Source organism: Manacus candei, unplaced genomic scaffold (assembly GCF_025592945.1).
Source record: "Manacus candei isolate 608988 ecotype Guabito, Panama unplaced genomic scaffold, ASM2559294v1 h1tg000079l, whole genome shotgun sequence".
Classification (NCBI taxonomy): Eukaryota; Metazoa; Chordata; class Aves; order Passeriformes; family Pipridae; genus Manacus; species Manacus candei.
The window spans coordinates 522,854-545,469 of NW_026138127.1; the positions used below are offsets into that span (position 1 = coordinate 522,854).

The window sequence follows — 22,616 nt, forward strand, 5'->3', positions numbered from 1 at the left end:
TTTGTGTTTTTGTGTTCTGTCATGAAATAGTGCAGCAGAACCCGACAGACCCCACAGACATTGCTTTCCTGAAACTCTTCTTGTAGTGAACAGGATGCATCTCTTTAGCACTTCAGTAATACCACTGAAAAACAGCAGTAATGAGAGCAGAGACACTGGGAGTGTATCTTGTGATTGAGTGAAGCTCTAATATTGTAATAACGCATGTTCAGTTGGTACTTGGCTCATCTTTCTTTCAATTCTACCAATTTTGATGTGGGCTGTCAAATTTCTACCAGTCTTTCTTTACATAAATATTAGAAGTATTGCTGAGATGTAGCCTAATCCAGTGGCTGGTAAATCTGACTACTAGAGATACCACTGCTTTTTCATCTGCAGAAGATATGGGTAGCTCGCATGAAAAATTATCATTATTATATGTATGATGCAAGTCAATAAGACTGGGGTAATAGTACTTTGTAAGAGTAGCAGTACTTTGCTTCTTCTTTAATTGTGGGTCTAATTAACTTTAGTTAATTCGTTGTTGTAGGTGTCAGGTCCTAAAAGATATCTCCTGGCTTATTGTGGCAACTGCTCTTTAGTGAAGTTTTATATTTGACTCTTTGAGGGAAGGAGGATGTATGGAAGGTTATACAGTTGATTTTAACCCTTCCTGAAGTTCATGAACTTAAACTGGGGGTGTCTGGTTTGTGTGAGTGTGAGCTCAAGATGCTGAAGTGAACAGCTTGTGGCAAGATATTTCTGTTGTGATAAGGGATTGAGGTTATGTAGATGTGGTCCCTTGGAGAACACAGAAAACTGATTCCAGGGCTGGCCTGCCTTCTTGGAGCAGCTCATTTTAGATGTTTGTATCTTGATTTTTTCCTGCAGTTTTAACCTGTTTATGTAAGTGATTTTCCTCTAAATCCCTCAAGCTGCTAACTTACAACCATCTCAGTGATTCAACTTCTCTCTCTGTTTTTACTTCTTTTGCTTCCTTTCATGACCTTTATTTACGTGGTTGTCGCTACGATTTCCCCTAAAATGAGATGAGGTCTTCCTGCTGGGCTGGCACAGACCTTGGGTTGAGGACTGCTGAGCGCTTGGGCTCAGGATTTTGCAGTAGAGCCATCTGAGCTCCTGGGGCTATCCAAGTTCTGGTGCAGCTTTATTTGTCCTGGGCTGTGCTGTCTTGCTGGACGGTGTGCACTTGTGGGAATTTTGCAGTTAAAGTGTTCTTTTTCCCTGATTGTTCTCTGACTGCAGTCTTTGTACATTCCTATGACCCAGAGTGTATTTCTTCTGAGTTATCACGGCTGCGAAACAGTCTGTTCACTTGGTTGCTTGTCATCTGGATGGGACGCTTGCTAGAAATGGAAGTCTAATGGATTTATTTGCAGACACAGAATTTTGTAGCACAACCTAATGCATTGTGTTTTGAATGACCATAGGCTTTAAAAACCTGTGGAGGGTGTTGTGTTAGTATTTTTTTTGAACAAATTTTATTGGTACTTGATATTGTGATATGAGTGAGGAAGAACTTCACTGTAAGTGAAAAATGCCTTATCAGTGTTGTTCACTGCACTGATGAAAGACTGAACCCATCACCTTGCTGACAACACAGAACAACGCTGAGTTGTAGACCTGAAGTTGCTTGACAAGAATAGGCTGCGTAATGTCATTGTGAATGGTAAATTGCTGAGAGACTGAGCTGCTCAAAGTCTTACATGTTAAGGATTTTAGAAACTGTAGTATAGATTTTTTGTGTATAAATTATTTTGGAAGGTTTGCTGAACTTACGTAATAAGGGCAGACTGGAGAATAAATATAGTTTTGGTGGTTGAAACAGTGAACTGGGACTCAAATTGTTTTATTTCTGGATTTACTGTGGATTTTTGGAACATCATTAATCTCTCTACAGTGGAGTTTCTTACTGTAAACTGGAGTGGTTATTTTAATATCTGGCCAGTTTGGACTGCCCAATCTTTGCAGCCTGCATGGCTCTTGATCTGTATTTTGAGAACTTACGATACAATAAGCATATGATTTCACCTGAGGTGTCTGAGGATTGCTGTACAGCAAGTCAACTAACTTTGACTTTCATGACTTTTTAATTCCTTTTAATTCCAAATAAACTGTGTTGTGTATATCCTACTTTAATAGTTTTGCTGCAGCTCTTTGGGCTATTTAATGCAAGAAGAGTCCTTAGCTCTGTGGTCAATGCAAGCCAAGGTATATGGGGGCAATTGATTTGTTTGATGATTCCTAACTGTACTTTTCCATCCTTTATTTACAGGAGGAGGTACGATGTGATCTTAGTCAGTTTTCTGCATCTCTTAAGTCCTATGAAAATACTCAGAATGCTTTGGATACAAATCTTAATAAAAGAACCAAAAGCATTTACACTCCATTAGAACTTCAGTTCATAGAAATGAAGAAACAGTATAAAGATGCTGTTTTGTGTGTGGAATGTGGATACAAATACCGCTTCTTTGGAGAAGATGCAGAGGTAATTTTTGCCAGGGTTATGCGAAGAATGTTGCATTGTACTGGTGTCCTACTCGGTCTATGACTACTTCCAGAAGGGAGGTTTCTTTGTGGATTCTTCTGATACTTGAAATCAAGGTGAAAAAATCTCTACATGCTTAAACTTTTTGCCAAAATAGGCTTTATTATTTTGTAATTGGATGGTTGTGCTTGCTGTCTTGCATGCTGAGAATTTAAGGTGAGTTCCCAGAATAATTACTTGTCAGAGTTAAAACTGAAAAACTCTCAGAAGTGAATTGGCTTAAAACTCTACCAGGAGTATTTCAGTTTGGAAGGCAGTGGAAACAAGTACTGTAAAAAGAGATGAACATAGCAAGTATAGTCTGGATACAGAATGCGTGTTCACATGTGGCAACTACACATGCCAGATCTGTAGGAACTGGAAAAGACTTGATAAAAACATAACTTTGAAGTGATGGTTCATTAATGGTTCATAATGTTGGGGGATTTTTTTTGTGATGTGTCCCAAAGTCTTTGCTGCCAACCTTTGATTGGTACTATTTCCACACTCGAGACCAGTGAGAAATGTTGCTTAGTTACTGGGAATTAATTTTCCCCATGAAATTTGGGCTGTGTAATTTGTCTACTCATTTGCTGGTGTACTCACAGTCCAGAAATAGAAATACGTGGTCCAGGGAGACAGGTCAGTGTTTGGCTGCAGTTCCTGCTTAACACACATTGTCTAGTCAGTGAACAACTAAAAGGCAGAAAGTCAAATACGAATCACACATGATAATATCACATTTCAGTAAGTGTTGTTACTCTTTTTTGTTAAGTATTTGGTTTCTACAACTCTTCGATATTGATTTTTCAGTATTTTAATTGATTAGCCAGCTTAATCCCATCTTAATAACCACAAATTAAATGCCTCCATTCCTTTTGTGTTTTTAGGAGTGCAAAAATTATTTGACCATCTGTTGAGCTGTGTTTCAGACCCTGTGTGTACAGTATATGTGGTTTGCCTCACAGTGGTGAAGATCAAACTGCACCCTAAAAATCTGACAGGTGAAGTCTGTGATAGCGAAGCCCCTGCTTGTGGCAATGCCAAGACAGGGGCCCAGTCCCTCCAGGCTTTCTCTTGGAATGTTTTCCCTTTGACACTGAGCTTTTAATTGTAGCTGTGCATCACTGTTGTCATAGAGATAAGCTCCTTACCCTCCTGAATGACTTTCTGACCTGTCGGCTGACTTTTCTTGTACTTTGCAGATTGCAGCTAGAGAACTGAACATCTATTGCCACCTGGATCACAACTTCATGACTGCCAGTATTCCGAGCCACCGGCTGTTTGTCCACGTGCGGCGCCTCGTGGCGAAGGGACATAAGGTCATCTTTGACCTTTATTAAATCCTCTTGAGCACAGAGTAGCCCTGAAATAACTTGCACCTATTGTAACCAGAGTCTTGTTTCAGCTGAGAAATGGGCAGCTCATTATCACCTGCTTCTGCAATTAAAAATGTCCTTTGTTTCAATTCCTCTGTTCTGGGAGGTGTCATGGACTTTAAGTAGATTCAGGCTTCCTCTGTTTTACAGAAAAGTATCTTCATGTTTTCAGGAACAGTTCTGGAACAATTTTTCCTCTCAATATTTCTTTATCAAGTCTTTCCATTTGATAAAGAGAAATGTATATATCCTCTCTCTCTTTTATTGTTCCTCACATCCTTGTTTTCCTTATCCCAGCCCAATTTTTTTTCCTTCCTGTCCTTGATCCCTGTAATTCTATGGCTTTCTGTTGATACCTCTTTTTCTGGTTTTAGGAAAAGAATGTCACAGGATCCCAGAATATGCTGAATCTAAATTGATTACAGCAACCATTCTCTGATTAGCAGTGAACTGTAGCTTAGTTGTTTCAAAATAGGACAAGAAGCACAGGGGCAGAAGCTGAGAAGGCAATTAGGAGTAGACAAAGGGTCAGGAAAAGGAATGCCTTTCTCATTAGTAGGATTGATGTTTGCCTCTGCCCTTTCTGTTGATGATGCACTCCAGCTTGAATCATGCATTTGCTCTTTACACATCTAAAAATATCATCAATCATATGGAATAGTAAAAATAATAATTTATTATCAGAGATCTAACTTTGTTTCTTGTTTGCCTGTAGGTTGGAGTAATAAAACAAATGGAAACTGCAGCGCTGAAAGCTGCTGGAGAAAACAAAAGCTCTCTCTTCAGCCGTAAGCTGACTGCTCTCTACACTAAGTCTACACTTATTGGAGAAGATATCCTTTTCAAACAAGTTTGGTTTCAGATCGAACCTTTGGTTTGTGAGAGGCCTTGATTCCAGTATTATCACCTAGATGGAACATGAGTAGCAAGTGACAGCAGGAAACCAAATTCCTTTAATTTTATGTTGTGTAAAACATCTGGCTGGCTTTTCAAAGAATTTAATCTCCTCCAGGCTGTAGATTTGCTGTGAAACAGCAGAGGTTATGTTTACTGTAGTTGCTTTCTGAAGGCAGAGAGTGGGCTTCCCAAGTCTGCCATGTTCTGCAGGTCCTGCCTAGAAAATGCAAAAATGAGATAGAAACAGCTTTTAACCAGTGACTTTAGTTTCTTCCCTTCTGTTTTTAGTTTTTCAATCTCCCGCCTTATCTATCTCACTTTTTTCTTTAATTTCTTGAACTAACTTATCAGATACCAGGAGCTAAAAGGACTTTTAGATTAGTGCTTGTGAGTAGAGAAGGACTTAGATCCAGAAGGACCTGTGAACAATCCACCCAAATCTCTGTACTGTTTTTTTTAACACTTGTTACATGTGAACCCTTTGCTGAAGCTGGATGATTCTGTAGATGTTGAAGAGGTAACAAGAGATGTCCCTGATAACTACCTCCTCTGTTGCTGTGAAAATGGAGAAAACCTAAGGGGCAGGAAGACAGGTGACATTGTTATAGGCATTATGGTAAGTTCGTTTAATAGGGGAATCAGTATTTTAGGGTTTGTGTGGGGTGGTTTTGTTGGTTTTTTTTGAGAGGTGGGTGATTACCTTCTTAAAGTCATGATCTGTCTTATATATTTTATTTTGGGTGGGGAATTGATTTCTTTAAATTACTTTTTTCTGGGTTTTTTTGTTGTTGTTAAAAAGGGGCAGTTTAGGTAAGATATCATCTGTATGTGAACTGTGATGGCTTTACATTTGAAAACTACAGAAAAGTAGTTGATAGTTGAATATTCATGAAACTGTATTTGCTGTTGTTTCACTTGAAAACATATTTTAACCAAATACAGGGAAATCATTAGTTCAGATGCTTTACTAACTGTAAACATTTTTAGGGTCAATATTTTAAAGCTTGTGACTGCTTTTTTTCCTATAGAAAATACTATTCTTTAGAGCAAAAGACTTAGGATTTTTTACCATTTACACTTCAGGTTTGTATTCTCTTTTATGGTGAAGATTAAAAACAATCACTTCAACCAGGAAACGCGGTGATAACTGAAGCCTGGTCAGCTGGTAATTAATTAATTTAAAAGCATCTTGATTGTGCTTGTGTTTGAATGTCACACTGCAGATGGGAGAGAACAACAAAAGCACATGTTTAGATTCCAGGCTGAATTACATGTAGCTTTCATAGACTTCAAGTACATAGATTTGAATTGTATGAAAAGTTGAACAGTGGTGGATTGATGACAACAAGAGCACATTTATATTTTTAATGTATTGCTGCTACTTACCAAGACAAAGTCATGACAGTCTTTTGAAGTTATTGCAATACCATAGATTTGACAAAAACACAATTTATGTTTTTTGATCTACCACGTTCACTGTGTGTATGTGGGTGCTGTACAGTTTTGTGCTGTACACCATAGATTTTCTTTCTGGTTTAACAGTTTGAGTCAATGAAACACTCCCTGAAAATGTAAATATCCAGTGGATATATATGTATTTTTTTTTATTTGACAGGTGATCCAACCAACTACTGGAGAAGTAATTTTTGACTGTTTTCAGGACTCTGCGTCTCGCTCAGAATTGGAGAGTCGAGTTTTGCGCCTGCAGCCAGTTGAAATAATTCTTCCATCCAGGTTGTCAGATCAATCTGAAAAGCTCATCAGCAGTATAACCTCCAGGAGGTAAGTTTTGAAGGGATTTTGTATTTCAGGCTTTTTTATTTTTTATTTTTTAGATACAGCACACCTATTGATAGAGTTTAGATCCAGAAGCAGGTATAGATGTATAGTTCTGTAGAGGCTCATTTCAGAAGTAGTTTGCTGCTGGGTTGAAAATCTCCCAAATGCCTCTTATTCTTAAATTGTACTTAAATTTGTGGCTTCTCTCTCTGGCCTGTGAAAGATTCATGTGCCTAAACATGGTCATTTAGATAGTCTTGCTACCACACTCCTGATCATAGGATCTGTTGAAATAATTTCCAAGCTTATGCACTTACCTTTGGCTTCTGAAAAAAGTGTTTTTTTTTTCTTTTTGTTTCTATTAATGTAAATAGGTATAGAAAATCTTTGCAACTGATATTTGATTCTATTTCTCTTATTACACTATCTTGAACTTGGGTACAGACTTGGGAGTGTTGTGACTGATTATCTACTTATGTTTTGAGTTGTCTTTGTATATTTCAAGAGGAAATTTGTTACCTGTTTTCTGTATCAGTTTTACTGTGTAATAAAGCCAGAAGAGGATATAATTGGTAGGGTGATAGATTAAAGATGAAGCAATCCTCTGAACAGGTGGCGTAGGCTTGTGAAATCTTGCAGATGCAATTTTTGTGAGAAAATATCAGTTTTTCTTTTTCTTTTTTTTTTTTAAACCATGCAGGATTGGGCTGTAGAGAGCTAGCTCAGAGCTTGATGTTTCAGTAATCATTGTGATGCAGGTTTGGGAGAGTGGCTGTATCTTTTTTTTTTTTCCTCCTGGTTATGCACAGTTGAAAATGTTTGTGAGTAACTTCTCATTTTTATGAAGATCCAAAAATACTACCCATTAGCTGATTCTGTGAATAGATATTAGCTTGTATAATTTTTTGCCTTTCTGGTAATTTACTAGGCAGCTTTCCAGCCTAAATGTTCTTAATTACAGGAGAGTGACAAAAATAAAAGACAGTATTGCAGTACACTTCAGTAGCCTTATTTCAAAAACAATTCTTCATGAATTTTCTTGTACCAAAGATGAAACCACTAGAGGGCTCTGAAGTATTTAGTATTATTTTAAGTGATTCCAATATGCTGCTTTCCTGTGCTTTTAACTGGGCTTCAGTTTTTATACAGTTGCTTTTACATAGGCAGGAATTTCATTTTAATGCATATTGAGAGGTCTAAAGTATTCAGGTTTGGTTGTTGGCCCATTAGCTGGTAATTTCAGTCTTTGTCTGCTCTTTTTTAAAAACTCCTGGGAAAAGTTTCATTTCTGTAATGTTTTGAAGACCTTTCTGACTAAAACCATGGAAACTAGGTCTTGTGATTCAAGAAGGCTCCTCATCTCTTTGTGTATTAGTAATGCAGTGGAAAAACAGTGAATTTATAAAAACACAAAGGGCACAGATGGGAGAGAAAAATAGTCCCATGAGGAAGAGCTTGGAGAGATTGAGGAGAGAGAAGGGTCTTTGTTGTGTGAGAATTGCGCAAGTGGTTGTGTGGGTAACTTGGGGGTGGTTTGGTGTTCGAACTCAGCACTGAGCAGCCATGGTGATGTGGGCTGTACAAAGACCACATGTGAATATTCTGTACTGGTGTGTGTGTCTCTGCCTTAAGTCTGCACAGTACAGTATGTAATTCTTGCTTATGGAATGCTGTGCTTCTCTCTTCCTGTTACTGCAACTGTATCCAGGTTCAGCTGTGTCACTCACACTGTTCACTGGTGCTTCTGTTCTGGTGTTGTGTTCATTTTCACTGCCAAATTTACAGCAAAGAAGGAAAAAACAGCTGAGTGGCAGGATTCTGCTGTTCTAAATCTGTTTTTATCAAAAACAAGAGCCAAATAAGTTGCTAGAAGTTTTCCATGTCTAAAGCTGATGACATTAATGAGCAGTAAGTGAAGGCAAATGCTGCTGTAGTAAGATCATGTAGCTCCTTGTAGGATTTGTTCATAAAATGGGGTTTTAGTTCAGTTAGTATGAAACCAGGTTAGTTAAAGTGGATAAATGGGTAATTTTACCACTGATTTAAATGACATCTTTTTTTAAAGACTTTTTTGTAGCCATTTGGATTAAACGGGAGTTTGCCAACCTAAGCAAGCTTTAGGAATAGTTTAACTCATGGTGTAGATTCATATTACAAGCTAGAAACTTTTGGTAATTTAAAACTTGTTGGAAGCAAATGTATCAAAGTCTGTCATGGTTCCATGCTGGTTTGAATCTCACACTTTGCTGTTTCATGTGGTAAAAGAAATTCTCCTACTTACCAGTGTCATGACATTGTCCATAAAAGTTAATAACTAGAAGATACTATTCAAGGGCAGATTTAATGAACTCAAAAGTACTAATCAAGGATACTGAACAGGAGGTCAGTTTGGATGCAGAGCCTTCCTTCAAAAGCAAAGTGTAAATTAAATGTACATCGCAGAAACTGGCTCAGGACAAACTGTTCTGTTTGCAAATGCTGACCTGCCTGGAGGAAAATATTTTAGTGTTTTTAGCTTCCTTCTCTCTAGAAAAACAATAAAAAAGTCTTGCCTTCAGAAAATATATGTATTTTTACAGAAGAACACTGTGTTTTGTACTCCAAGTTCTTCCTAGTCAAGAGGGCACCCACTCTCCTTAGCATGTTGGCTACTTTAGAACTTCACCTGTGCTGATCTTCCTGACAGTGTCTTTGAGGTTCCTTTTGGTTATTTTTCTCTTCATGTGCCCCTTTTCTGTTTCACTGAAAAATTCAGTGCATCTTAAGAGTGCTCCGTTGCTCCTCTTTTTCTATTTTTTTTCCATTTACCCCTTTTTATGAAATGTTTTATCCTGTGGTGTTCTTGGCTACTGTGTAAAACCACACTGACCAACAGTCCTTTACTTTTAATCCAGAGTGTTTCACCCCAGTCTGCACTGTTCTGGTTTTTTTACATCTTTTTTGATGTCTGGCTAACAATCTAAAACCAGAGTGATCTGACAAATGACCTATTGTCCATTTCTAATTGCTCTCATGGATGAAGTTGTGGATTTATGTCCTCAGTCAAGGAGTAGAAACTCTACTGGAATGAACTCATTGAAGTCTTGTAAATGAGTATAAAATGCTTTTAATTTTGTGGATCTTTATATGTGGCTGGTGGTTGCTCAGATCAGAGAGTGCATTCATGTAGTTGATGCTGAGGAGGTATTTTTTTTGTAGATGAGCAGGGACAGGAAGGCTTGTAGTGGCAAAAACAAGACACCAAAGGGTTACAGTGAGAGTGAACACTATTGCAAATTAAATTGCAGAGCAGAGGACTGAAGAATACCTAAAGGACTGGCAATCATAAAAACTAGTGGTTTCATGGTTTTATAGCTTGTAATATTCCCGTGGATTTTTAAGTGAAAGGCAAGCTGTGACAAACATCTTGAGAATGTTTTATGTAAGTGGAAGCCACAAGCAGTTTGCAGCAGGAAATAAAGAGGCAAGTAAAGTACAAAACCAGCGTGTGAGCTATTTTCTGCAAATACAAAACCCAAGTGCATCAGTGAACAGATGTTTACTTGCTAAGGAGGCATTTTACTCTGCTAGGAATCCAATTCACGGCCTGGGCAACCCAGCTGTGGGGAAGCTGCCTGGAGAGTATTGATCGTGTCATAGCTCACTCCTTTTGAACAGACAGGGCAAAAAACTCCACAACAGTATTATCACCTCATGTAATGACCCAACAGAACTGTTGGATGGGTTGGGGTTTTTTTTCAATTTATTGCTGTTGCAGTCATGAAAAATGCTGTTCTCAGTACTGGAGTTGATTCTTGTTTTCTATGGCACTGCACGTGAGGGAAGCATGGGGCTTAAATCTCATTCAACAAATGGCTTATGGGTAAAGTCATATTTTCCATGGTGTCTAACTGCCCTTCACAGTTTGGGACACAGCACAGGCACATGGCATCCTTTGGGTGGAATTATTGTCCCACTGTGCATGCAGAGTTGTTGCTACAGAAACACACAGAGGCAGTTGCAAAGCCCTGTGATTTTCTTATCCCGGATGATAAATTACATTAAAAAAAAGTTAACATTGCTTTTTACAGCAGCAACTTGTCTTGCCCAAATCCCCTGAGAGAAAAGCAAAGATGTGTGCCCTGATCAGCTTCCCCAAATTCTTTTCTGCTTCCGAGGTGCATTATTTTTCATGTGACTGCAAATAGTATGGAAAACATGCTGTGTTCAGTAGCTGTATTTGTGGCATTTCCGCACTGATTAGTGATATTCATGCATTTGAATTTTCCCCGCCCCACCACCATTTGAGCCAGAAATTATTAAATGAAGAATAAATTGATTTGATGCCTGTCCAATTTCTTACTATCAGAAAGTTAACCTTTTAATTAGGATCCCCACCTTACTAAAAGAAGCAGGAAAGGTAAAACTTCAAAGCTTTTGCTTTCATGTTTTGGCACCTATTTGATTTACTATTATGGGATAGATCAGAAACTATGCAAGGTACACATGTAAGTAATTCTACTTTTTGTTGTCCTCTCTAGTTTTGATGTTACTTGGTTTTTTTTCTCTCAGTATATATTTTTTTTACATATTCAAATGGAGAAGGACTCTTAACCTCTTAAAACTGGCATGCAAGTTTAAATTCTTTTTTAATAGTCTATTAATGTTTGTTGGCATATTTGTTAAAGTCCTAACATTTTTCTTTTTTTTAATAATGACTACTTTCCCATAATTTATTCTTCTTTGAAGCTGACTCGGGACATAAATCTTTCCCTGTGAAACAGTGGCACTATGGATACCTTGGATGTGTTACCTTCTCAGACACTACTTCCCACATTTCCTGCCCTCAATGTTAGTGCTAGGGGGTAGAAATTCAGCAGCTTTAATCAAACAATGTTGTGATGTAAATGAGACAAGGAAGAGAGAGAGGGGGAGAGAGAGAGAGACTAAACTGTCTGCATGTTTGACATGCAGATAAGTTGTACCAGAGCGAGGAGAAGAATAATGCTCTTGCAGTGGTGGTTCCCAGGGAAGAGAGAAAGCCCTTATTTTTCATAAACCCAGAATATATTCATTTTCTTAAATTTGAAGAAGATGAAACTGAAGTGGGTTTTTATGTGCCATCAATCTACTGAACTGCAGGCTGTCTCTAACACTTTAATTTTGATAATTTGACATTTGTCTCTTTTAATAGATGTTCTTTTTTATGTATGGCATAGGTAAGAGGCTTTTGGTAAAGACTTGTGAAGGGTGTGCTCCAGGCATGGACTCTTCCTCTGGTAATTTGGAATAGTAAAAATGACTGTTAGACATTTGTACTTCGGAGGTTTTTATTTTTTCCAAAATTTATGTGGATATTTTCTGAGTTTTTAATAGTGAATTCAAAACTGCTGCTATAGTAATGAGCTAAGCACAAAGCTTAGTAATACAGTATTTTTTAATGTAAAAAGGTTTCATGCATGATACCTGCTTTCGGTTTATGTGAAAGACTGTTTCTGCAGAGGGAGACTGATGTACTTAGAAGCACTTTGTAGCAAGTATACTTGAATCTCTTGGCACTTCTTACTTCTTCACTTGAATCTCTTGGCATTGTCCTGCTCCTACAGACCCCTCTACAAAGTTGTGGTCAATGGGGACCCTTAGATGGAGAGAGAAGCAGTAGATCCCATCCTGGAGAGGGCATAAATCAGACCCTTCCACCCTTCTTCATCTTTAACATGCACTAGGGTAGTGTAGGGTTTCGAGAAGGAAGGATAACTTTCCTGGACAGCTTCCTGGATAACTTCATGCCATCTCACTGCATGTCTTCATGTGGGTTTTGGCTGTGCGTTTTACTGGACAGCTCTTGTTAGGGCTTGAGGAAGAACAAGAAAACACTGTGAAGAGCAAGGTGGTGTTCAGATAATCACAGAAGAGTTTGGGTTGGAAGGAACCTTTTTAGGATATGACCATCCAACTGATTCCTTATCCACTGAACACTCCATCCATCAAATCCATTCCCAGGGCACTGCTGCGTTTGCTATACAAAGAAAATTGATTCATTTGAGAGAAAGTGAGCTAGGAAGAGGAAAAGGCTGAAAAAAGAAGCCTTTCATTTATGGAGAACAGTTGTGTAGTTGTCAAAAATCCTTACTTACAGTATTAATTGATATGTTAAGCTGTTTTCATTATCTGAAAAGATTGCATGTGCACTTGCATCTACAAGTGGAGAAGTTAAGCCTCACCATGAAGCACTTGTATATATTGCAAATATGGTGTGCTTGTTATTTCTTATGGCTTTGACCAAAAAAAATACTTGGTTTGTATCTTGAAATTTAATTAAAGGATTTGTGCTTTGAGTTAATCTGGGTGGAAATATAAACATGTGATAAAGCAGTCTGGATGTGAGAAATTCATGTTTCAGACACAGCCACAGTCAGACTACAGCCTTGATCTGGCATCAGAGTTTGAATGCTAATGCTTTTGGGTTGCCTAGGTAAAGAAGTGCTTTCATAGCTATCATAATCAAAACCAGTTATAATTAACCTTCACTAAGTTATGTTTTGGAATGCATATTTTGGAATCTGCTCTTCATTACTCAAAATCATGACATAATTTTGTGAGCCATGGCAGAGTGGAAACTACCAACTGTATTAAAGAATTGTCCTGTGATATAGAATTAACGTGTTATCAAATATTATTAACTGCAAAGTAACACATTTGATTTTTAACATACTGAGAAAAGGAACAGAGTAGAGTATCAGTAGCTTTTGCAGTGGTTCTGGTGGGTTAAGGAATCATTTCTGCTGTCCCATGACCCCTTTCATATGATCAGTGCAAAAGTTTTTGTGGCTTCATAGTGAACTGCAACCGGGAAAAAAGATAAAACCCCAAAACCGCAAATGCCAAGAACCCTCTTTTTTCTAACATAGCTTCTCCTTCTTAAGAAAAGTAGAATTTGTCCTGAAGTGTGGCCATATTGACAGCTGTACAATTTCAAGTCAGCTGTTGAGAGAGGACTCAGGATAAAACATTTATTTGAACATGGAACATTTTATTTGAGCATGGAACTTTATAAAGTCCCTTTATTGCAGTCCATACACTCATAGAAATATTAAGAAATTAATGTGTATTAATAGGGATGTCTTTTCAGGTGCTTCTGCCTCATTGTTGCCTATGAGTGGAATCTAGATTAGTACCTGAGCAAAAAGACCACGTGTCTTGTGGGCAAGAATCTGTTCTTTGACAAAAATAAACATTTTCATTTAGTAGCTTTATTCCCTCTATTCCCTGTAATATTGTAAGCATTTCACTTGTTGGCAATAATAAAAGATTTATTATTCAATTTCCTTAGATCTTGACTTACAAAATCTGGTAACTTAAATATCTATTGCTTGTAGAATTAAGATACTATTTTTTCTTCTATTTTTGTCTTATTTAGAAGAAACAAACAGAAAAACCACAAAACTCTACCACCTCTGTTTTCAGTTCACTTCTACAGAGATGGCGTGCAGTCTTGTGGTATTTAAAATTATATTTTGGGCCGAATTATTGCCAGAGAGAGCATTCACTCAAATCAAAGTGTAATCATGAGATAAATTGAACTTCAGTTTTTAATTCTGGTCTGCTTTTCCCTTTTTTTTTCTTAAAAGCATACCATTTAGCCCACGCTGCCTTCACCTGTTTCCTTCAAATGTTTTTTTTTTTCCATTTGTAAAGTAATTTAAGTAGCTTTTTGCAGTTGACTCCTTGATTGTAAATCCTTGCAAGAAAGAAAAATACATATTGTACAGCATCTGTATGTTGCATGCAGAATTAAACCATGGGAAGGACAACTTCTCTTCTTTTTCGCTTGTCTTTTCATGGAATGGGAAATCAAGGTAAGTAGCCATTTATGGTTAAAATGTGCCACTCCTAAAGTTCAGAAATGTGGCAGTAGAAAGAAAATTTTGTGTATAGAGGGCATAAATACTAACACTATTTGTATTTACTCTATTATAAATGTGACTGTGTTTAAGCATCTTGTGCATCTCACAGGAAAGGCTGAAATAATTTGTTGAAAAATTACAAGTTCATTTCATTACATTTAATGGATTCTTAAATCTGTATCAGCTTATCAAAGGAAACATTAATTAAAAGTGTAATTGACCAACCAGCTGTTTCCCCTTTTCTGTCCAGTAGCCTGTATTAAAATCATTACAAAACATGTAAAGCTCTTTATCTGAGAGAGATAAGAAGTTCCCCATGCCAAATTCTGCTTAAGCAGTGAGATTTAAATGGTACTTCCTCACTTCAGGCATGTTGGGTGAGCAGTATCTGCAGGCTGTTGGGCTTTAGGCAGAATTTTTTTGCATGGGAAGAACGTGTTTTGTCCATTAGTTTTAGAGTGTTCATTTCCAAGCTTGGAAATTGTTCTCCTCAGGTACAGGAAGGGCCTCAGGAAATCATTCCATGTTTCAGTTTTCCTTTTGCGAGGTGGTCAGGAACTGCAAAGGTCCCCTTGGCCATGGAGAATCTCTGTGCTCCTTTGGACGTGCCTTGTAAGCAGTGGCGATATGACTACCCACATTTTGTGTCAGTACTGTACTTCTCATTGTTCAAGGCAGATCATGACCAAAATCAGCATCTTCTTTCTCTTTCCAGAAATCAGAGTTTGGCCTCCCTGGGGATTAACACAGACTTCTTGGGGTTTGAAGCCTTATTTCAAGATTTGTTTACCATTTGCAGGCTTGTTGTTTTGTTTGTTTGTTAATATATGAGAGCCAAATTTCTGTTTGAGTTAGAATTATTAAAAATAACAATCCCATTAATGCACATGACCAAACCCCCAAAGCTTCCTTTGGTTTTGGTGTGGAGAATGAAAGCACTATTAATTCCCATGTTACCACCTGTAACAATAAATATTCCTGCTCTTTTTTTTTTGGCTGTCATTCCAATTACTTCATCAGGAACTTATACTTACTAGGATTTGTGGTTATATTCAGCTCACTCTCCCCATCTTCAGTGTCATCCTGTTTTCACTGGGTGACTGAAAGATCAAGTTAGAAAGTTTTATTCCAGGTGCTGCTGTGGTTTGACAACAATGAAGAAGAATAACTCTAGTAACAGCAAAGAAGAAAGGAGTGGAGGTAGAGCAGAACTTTGCCTGCTGTATTAGGATCTCACTGGGTGTCTCTCTGAGTTTGGAATTGGGAGTATTTTTGTTTTAGTCATAGATGGAGAGCTCAGATGGAGACATTTTTGGAAGAAAATCATGGGTAGCACAATTTTTCAGCCATATTGGGTTGTAAGATCATTACAGATAATGCACTGTAGCAACACCCAGCTGGATCTTCCTTGAAAAAACCCTAAAAGTCTTTGCAAGGTACAGGCCATGTGCAAAGGCAAACTTGCGTTGATTATTGAAGCATCTTCAGGAGCAGGTTTGTTTTTTAGGATGGCGATGGTTTTGTTATGGTCTCTGATGACATCAGCTGTTACAAATGGCTGGAAGATCTTAAATGGTATGTCCTTCCCTTCCTATTGCAGATAACGTTTGCCCATAGGTAAGGGAAAGAGATACCTCTTATCTGATAGATGGTTGAAGTCCTCTAGATGAAGACATGTTAAGAGAATTCCTTCATGGAAGGTGCCTTGGTTTTCCAAAGAGCATCCAGTGCTCCAAGCACTGTGGGAAAACCTTTGTGGGAGCTGATTACCTGAGGCCACGATGTGAGCACAGACCAACACTGGGACCAGTTACCTCAAGTGTCAGATCCATTTTGGAGCTCATTAGTGAGTTGTTATTAGCAGTAAATTATTGTCCTGTGGTGTCTCATGGCATGGGAGAAACTACTGGAGCAGTGGCTGTGAAGCCAACCCATATGTTCTTGTTCTTATTCGTGCAATTAAAGCTACAACCATTTTAAATTATTCTTAATATCTTCCACAGTTTCTTAAATAATTTTTTTCTCAGAATCTTGGAAAAACTTGGCTTGGATGAGCTTTCTGGAGCTCTGGTTTCATGTAGGTTTCTCCAGTTCAGAAAATCCTCAAGGAAAGGAAGTCCCCAGCTTCACTGTATTACCTGCTTATGTGTTTAAATGGTCTTATGGGAAAGAATGTTTTTTTCCTAAAGTCTGTGCAGAATTTTTAACAATTTGCAACTTGTGAGTGCTTGGTTTTGTCCTTTCATTGTGCTCCTTTGACCAGAATCTGCTCTAGACTTTTCTAAATGCCCCTTAGGCGGTAGGAGATGCCTTCTCAACTTTCTCCATAATAAATTCAGTTTCCTTAGACTGTCCTCATTTGACATACGCTTTAGCCCCCTAATAAAGAAATACAATCACCATGCTGTTTTCCTTTCCTCTGCAGCCTGGATGAATGTATTTTCCACCTTTCAAAAATATTAGTTAGGAATATCAAGTGTTGCGCAAAAATATCTGGATAAAATTACCCAAATCCTGCAGAAATATTTTGGAATTTTTCTCCTTTCTATTATAACTTTTTACAATAATGTGGTATTTTAAACAAAGAATTTAAGAACAAATACAGGTTTTCTGCCTGCGTGCCAGGTGTAATAACCTATCAGCATAGTTTGAAAACACACTAATGTGCATACTTTCCTTTTCAAATATAAATTAAACTGAGATACTCTGGGCTAATTTTGATTTTCCTTTTTTTCTGATTAATTTTTTTAAGTTGGTCTGTAATCCTACAGGGTCATGCAGTGTATTTATCAGGAGGATTCAGTGGGGTGGAGACTTATAATTTTTGTTGTTTTGGTTTGGTTTTGTGGGGAGTTTGTGGGGGTTTTTTGTTTTGTTGTTATGGGAGATTTTTTTCAGGTATGTTTCTAGTTGACATCTACCACTTTGAGAACCAGTGGGTTTCTTCTGACACGACATGGCTGAGGAATGCATGGGAGAAATGTTAAGCCACTGTTTCTGCTCTGAACTGTGACCTGCACTCCCAGTAAACCAAAAGGAGGAAATTTCCAGTATCCTCCGGTTTATTTGGAGTTTCAGGTGTTCTTCAACTGTGAGCACAAGCCCATGGCGTGTTGTTAATTCTGGGTGCTGATCAGTTTCCAGACAGGGGTCAGAATACTGCTGTCTATAATCAGACAAGGCACGGACAGATTCTTCCTGGAGGCCTTTCAACTCTTCCATTCCCACATGACATCTGCATGGAAAGTACAACCATCTGCTCCTTGGCCTTCCCTCTCCTTCAGTCTGTCCCTGGCGGACCTCTGCGTTTTCTCTCCCCCTGTAGTACAGCTCTCCAGCCCAACTAGCAGCTCTCATGTGAGTTATTTTTGCTCCATTGTCAGTGTCTGTGTGTTTGTTTATCGTAAAAGGTCCTAAACCTCTCTTGCACAAAGCTGAAATCCAAGCAGTGGGGACTCTGTGTCTTTGCAGACCACAGGAAAGTGTGTAAGAGCCTGAACAGGAGCTGGATCCCCTCTTCTGAGCCCTTAAATTAAATCATTTCAGTGCACTGATGAGTGGAAAATACAGGTATGGCCTTCCAGCTTGCAGAGGCAATATGCTTTCTCAGTGAGGTCTGTGTTAGATGTTCAGTGCTCCCAGTAAATTTCCACTGCAGTTCTTATGCTGACTGAAGAACAAGAATTATGTTTCTGATAGTTCTTGGCAGGTAGAGCAGTGGTAGCAGTGTGGGAGGTGAGCTCACATTGATTTACAACAGAGGCATGGATGGACTCTGTCTGTCACCATCTCAATTATTTCTTATATAATCATTGGAAATGATGTTTCATAAGATGATGATGACTTCCATCCAACTTCCTGTTTATGCTGTAGATCTGTGTTTGTAGAATACCCTTTTATCCATTACCGGGACAAATGTAGTTCACACTTCAGCAGCACTCCTTAGAACAGAATCCCAGGATATTTGGGGCTAGAACGGACCTCTGGAGATCACCCCATCCAACCCCCTGCCCAGGCAGGGACTCCTGGGGCAGGTGACACAGGGATATGTCCAGTGGGTTTGGGATGTCTCCAGACAGGGAGACTCCACACCCTCCCTGGGCAACTGTTCCAGGCTCTGCCACCTCCATGGAGAGAAGTTCTGCCTCATTTGAGGAGAACTTTTGTTTGAGTTCATGGCCCTTGCTCCTTGTCCTGTCACTGGGCACTGCTGAACAGAGTCTGAGACCATCCTCTGACACCCCTTGGGGATATTGGTGTGGATTGATGGGATCCCTTCTCAGTCTTCTCCAGGCGCAGCTCCTGCAGTCTCTGCTCATCAGAGAGATGCTCCAGACCCCTCATCATCTCTGTGACCTCTTCTGGGTCCTCTCCAGGAGCTCCTTGTCTTTCTAACCATGGTGGATTTTCTGTGGTTGATACATCCTGCAGCATTTCGCTTTGTTTTTAGGTTCTCTTTAATTCTGTAAAGAAGTAATTAACTTGAATTCAAGATTCTTTCCAGAACTATGTTGTATTGTAGCCATCTGCTTTTAATTTTTAATTAAACAACCTCACCTAGGAAACGCTTTTCTTTCTTGGACACAGCATTAAATGTTTTGCATATGTATGTGTATGATCCAGATAATTTTGAATATTTTGAGGGACAGTGGTATTTCAAATACATGGAACTAAAAATAACATATAGATTTTTGCTCAGGCACAGTATAAGGGAAAGGGAGATGATTAAAATGGTTGGAAATATTGTTAAGCATTGAGTTTGACTTTGTTCAAGCTGAATTTAGGCTGGTACTTCTGCTACTTGGGAAGATGTGTCTTTGAATAGGATGTATTCTACCAAATTTTTTTCCCAATCATCTTGATCCTAGAGAGGGATCGTAATGGTGAGTGTTAATGACAGTAGGCAGTGATTTGACAGAAACACAATGGTTATGACTTCAGTGCAAGATCTTGTAGGTGGGAAGCCTTTGCAGAAATATTATAAGAGAGAGAGAGAAAAGTGCTTTGTGCTCTGAAGCTTCTACTGTTCAAAATGAGAACGTTTCGTGTTCCTGTCAGTCAGCACCACTGTGATCAGACAACTCATGTTGTCCTGAAACAAAGAACAGTGGAAGGTGTGTGAAACGCTGATGGAGCTGTGGGGTAGTGAAGAGATGGTAAAAATGCTGCTATTTAGGTGTCATGGTTTGAGATAGCCCCAAAATCCAATTCCCTAGTCTTAGCCCCCTGTCACATCTCAACCTAATGTGGGATGGGCTTTCCAGACAAAACACACCAGACTCCAAATGGGGGAAAGGGAATATATTACAATGACTGTACAAATAAATATTATAACACATTATACACACGATCACAACTATCTCTACCACGACATATAGTATTTACAATGGATCAGATCTCTTCTCCCCTCCAAATAAAAGTCCAGGAGGGAAAGAAGGACAGATCCCTTCCAGTCTCTGAGTAGCAGCATCTTCTAAGGCAGCAGGTTCTCTTTGTCTTCCACGCAGCAGTTGCAACTGGGTTGTTGTAGCTGTATCTCTTTTCAATATACCCAAGGGGGTCTCCAAGCCCCTCAGCTCTCCTTCGGTCCAAGCAAAGGCCTCACCTGTGGACTGCCAGCAGGGACAAGACTCACGTCACCACAGGTATATCACGAAATGCAGGGGCATCTTCGTGAAAGTCCCTTCCTCAGGGGATTCAGATTCCCCTTTGCAGAGCTCCTGTGCTCTGTCTCAACTGCCAACGTGGCAGCAGTGGTGAGGGGGGGCGGCCAAGGTCACCCCCCTCTGCATTCCATCTGGCCGTCCCGGTCCAGCTTCCCAGGACACTCTGAGCTTCTCAGCTCCTCTCTCTCTCCAGTGCTGCATCTCCAAACCTCCTCTCCATGTAGGAGTACATGTCCCTCTTTTCCAAGAGGGGTCTCAAAGGAGTTTGGGGGTCTGGTACAGTTCTTACCCCCAGAACTCTGTAGCTCTGTTGCTGAGTCTCCTTCTTGGCTCTCCAAGACAACTCGGTGTCTTCCTTACTCAGTTGCATACCGTTTGCTGTTGCTTCTCCGGTTCAGTTCTTATCTGTCCTGACTCTCAGCCAGAGTCTCTGGATGCTGCGTCTGCCGCTACTCCTGCCCACAATGGAGAAAACATCTCCCGGCATAACTACAGACACTTAGCCCAGTCTAACACTGTTCCAAGTCTCTGCAGTCCCCCCCAGCCAGGGGCTGGGGGGCCCCAGAGGGGCCCAAGGGGCTCCGAGCCCCTTCCTTGTGGCTCTACAACATGGCCACCTCTCCTACAGCAAACAAACTACAACTCTTCTCTTCCGGTCAGCTTGTGGAACGTTTACATTTTGCAGGAGCACCCATTGGACAGAACTTCAAAACTTCCAGGGGTTTCCATCCCTTGGGGTTTTACCATTTAATTTAGCCTCTGGGGGAAAACAAGATTCAAACCACTACATTAGGACAAGGTGATAGTCCACACTTTTGTATTACAGTTTCAAAACTAATTGTATTTCAAGGCTATTCTGTCATCTTTTCTTTAACTCTGCCTGTCCAGAATTTTTTAGTTTCTTTTAGCAGTAATCACTCTCTTCCTATTATTTAAGTTATTGGTAAAATTTTTTAAGCACTTGAAGGCTTGTTTTTTTCCTAAGTGATGCAAGGTAATGTTATAATATTTTTTAGTTATATAATATGTAATACAGAGATCAATTTTTCTGTCTGCCATCCTGTTATCTGGTCTTGTAGACTTTTTTACAGGGCCTTTTTGGTAAGAAGAGTTGTATTTCAGGGGGAGTTTTGAGAGTCAATTATCAGTATGTTCAAGAAGAATTCAAAATAGTATTAAGTGACTGCTGTATATGTCTTATTGTAGAGTATAAAATTTCCTAAAGTACTTGTTTTTTATGAGCAGGCTCAACGCTGTTTTGCAGTAGGTCATCATTTTTGTAGAAATAAATATTTCAGGATGGTCCATAAGTGGCTTCTGCAGAAAATATATCAAAATCAGATTAAAATGATGATATAATTCCTGGATTACACTTCTACTTTCTTTTCCAAATAATTGTATAGATGGCACTCTTAATTTTTGACCCTGACATTGCTTCTCTGAGTTAAATCACTTTTCCCTTAGCATCAGTCCTGTTGTACTTTCTAGAGAACAGCAGTTCCCTACGTGTGTGTCCTGTCCAAGGAAGGTCTGGCTCAACTCCTCACCCTGGTTCCATGAGGAGCAACAGCAGCTGCGTTTTGTGTCTCTGGCTGTGTGAGCAGAGAGCTGTGCCATTGTCCTGTGCTGTGCTCTGAGAGTTCAGGGTGCAGCTCCAGCAGCTGTGGTTGCTCCATCCCATAGCCAAAATTCGAAGTTCGTAGTTTCAGAATTCACTTTGGCCTGGCCCTGGAGTTGCTCTTAAGCCTGCTTCCCATTTCAGTCAGCCTTTGTTACACCAGTGACAGGCACTTGTGCAGTATAGTGGAATCATCCCTCTGGTGCTGGTCCTGCTTTGAGTGGGGCTGCACAGCCTGACCCCTGGAGCTCTGCCAGTGGTTCCTGTGGGATTGTGGTTCTGCTCTGCTCCCTGATCCTTGCTGACAGTCCAAGTCCAGTTGTTAAGCAAGGAAAATAGGAAAACTTGGAGGGGGAGGGGGCAGAAGGGTCAGGCAGTGAGAGTCTCTGAGAGATGAATCTTACTGCTGAGCAGCTGCAAATAGTCAGAAATAAAGCTTCTGGTGGTGTGGAGCGTTGGGAGAGGACTGTGATACAAGCCTGAGACAGGAGCTCCTGCTCGGACAACTTTCTGGTGGCAACCTTTTCGCACATTTCTCCTTAGTGACTTCTCTGGTCCTGTCACCATCACTGTCTTCTCACTTCATTGTTGCTGAGCCATTTAACCAGCAGGTCCTGTATGACCAACCTGATCTCCTTCTATGACCTGGTGACCCACCTGGTAGATGAGGGGAAGGCTGTGGATGTGTCTACCTGGACTTCAGCAAAGCCTCTGACACCATCTCCCACAGCACACTCCTGGAAAAGCTGCAGCCCATGGCCTGGACAGGGGCACTCTGTGCTGGGTTAGGAACTGGCTGCAGGGCTGGGCCCAGAGAGTGGTGGTGAACGGGGCTGCATCCAGTTGGCAGCTGGTCACTAGTGG

The 22,616-nt window shown here is 39.7% G+C and overlaps 1 protein-coding gene across 5 annotated transcripts in view; it reads left to right on the forward strand.

The window, feature by feature from the left end:
- The window catches only part of MSH3 (mutS homolog 3), a 94,196-nt gene that overhangs the window by 4,309 nt on the left and 67,271 nt on the right, over positions 1-22,616 (forward strand). For all 5 annotated transcript variants that reach the window (XM_051810839.1, XM_051810841.1, XM_051810842.1 and 2 more), the window contains exons 4-8: positions 2,276-2,488; positions 3,733-3,849; positions 4,622-4,739; positions 5,274-5,419; positions 6,419-6,585. In XM_051810839.1, the coding sequence (XP_051666799.1) occupies positions 2,276-2,488; positions 3,733-3,849; positions 4,622-4,739; positions 5,274-5,419; positions 6,419-6,585 (761 nt within the window). The remainder of the gene's footprint in view (positions 1-2,275; positions 2,489-3,732; positions 3,850-4,621; positions 4,740-5,273; positions 5,420-6,418; positions 6,586-22,616) is intronic.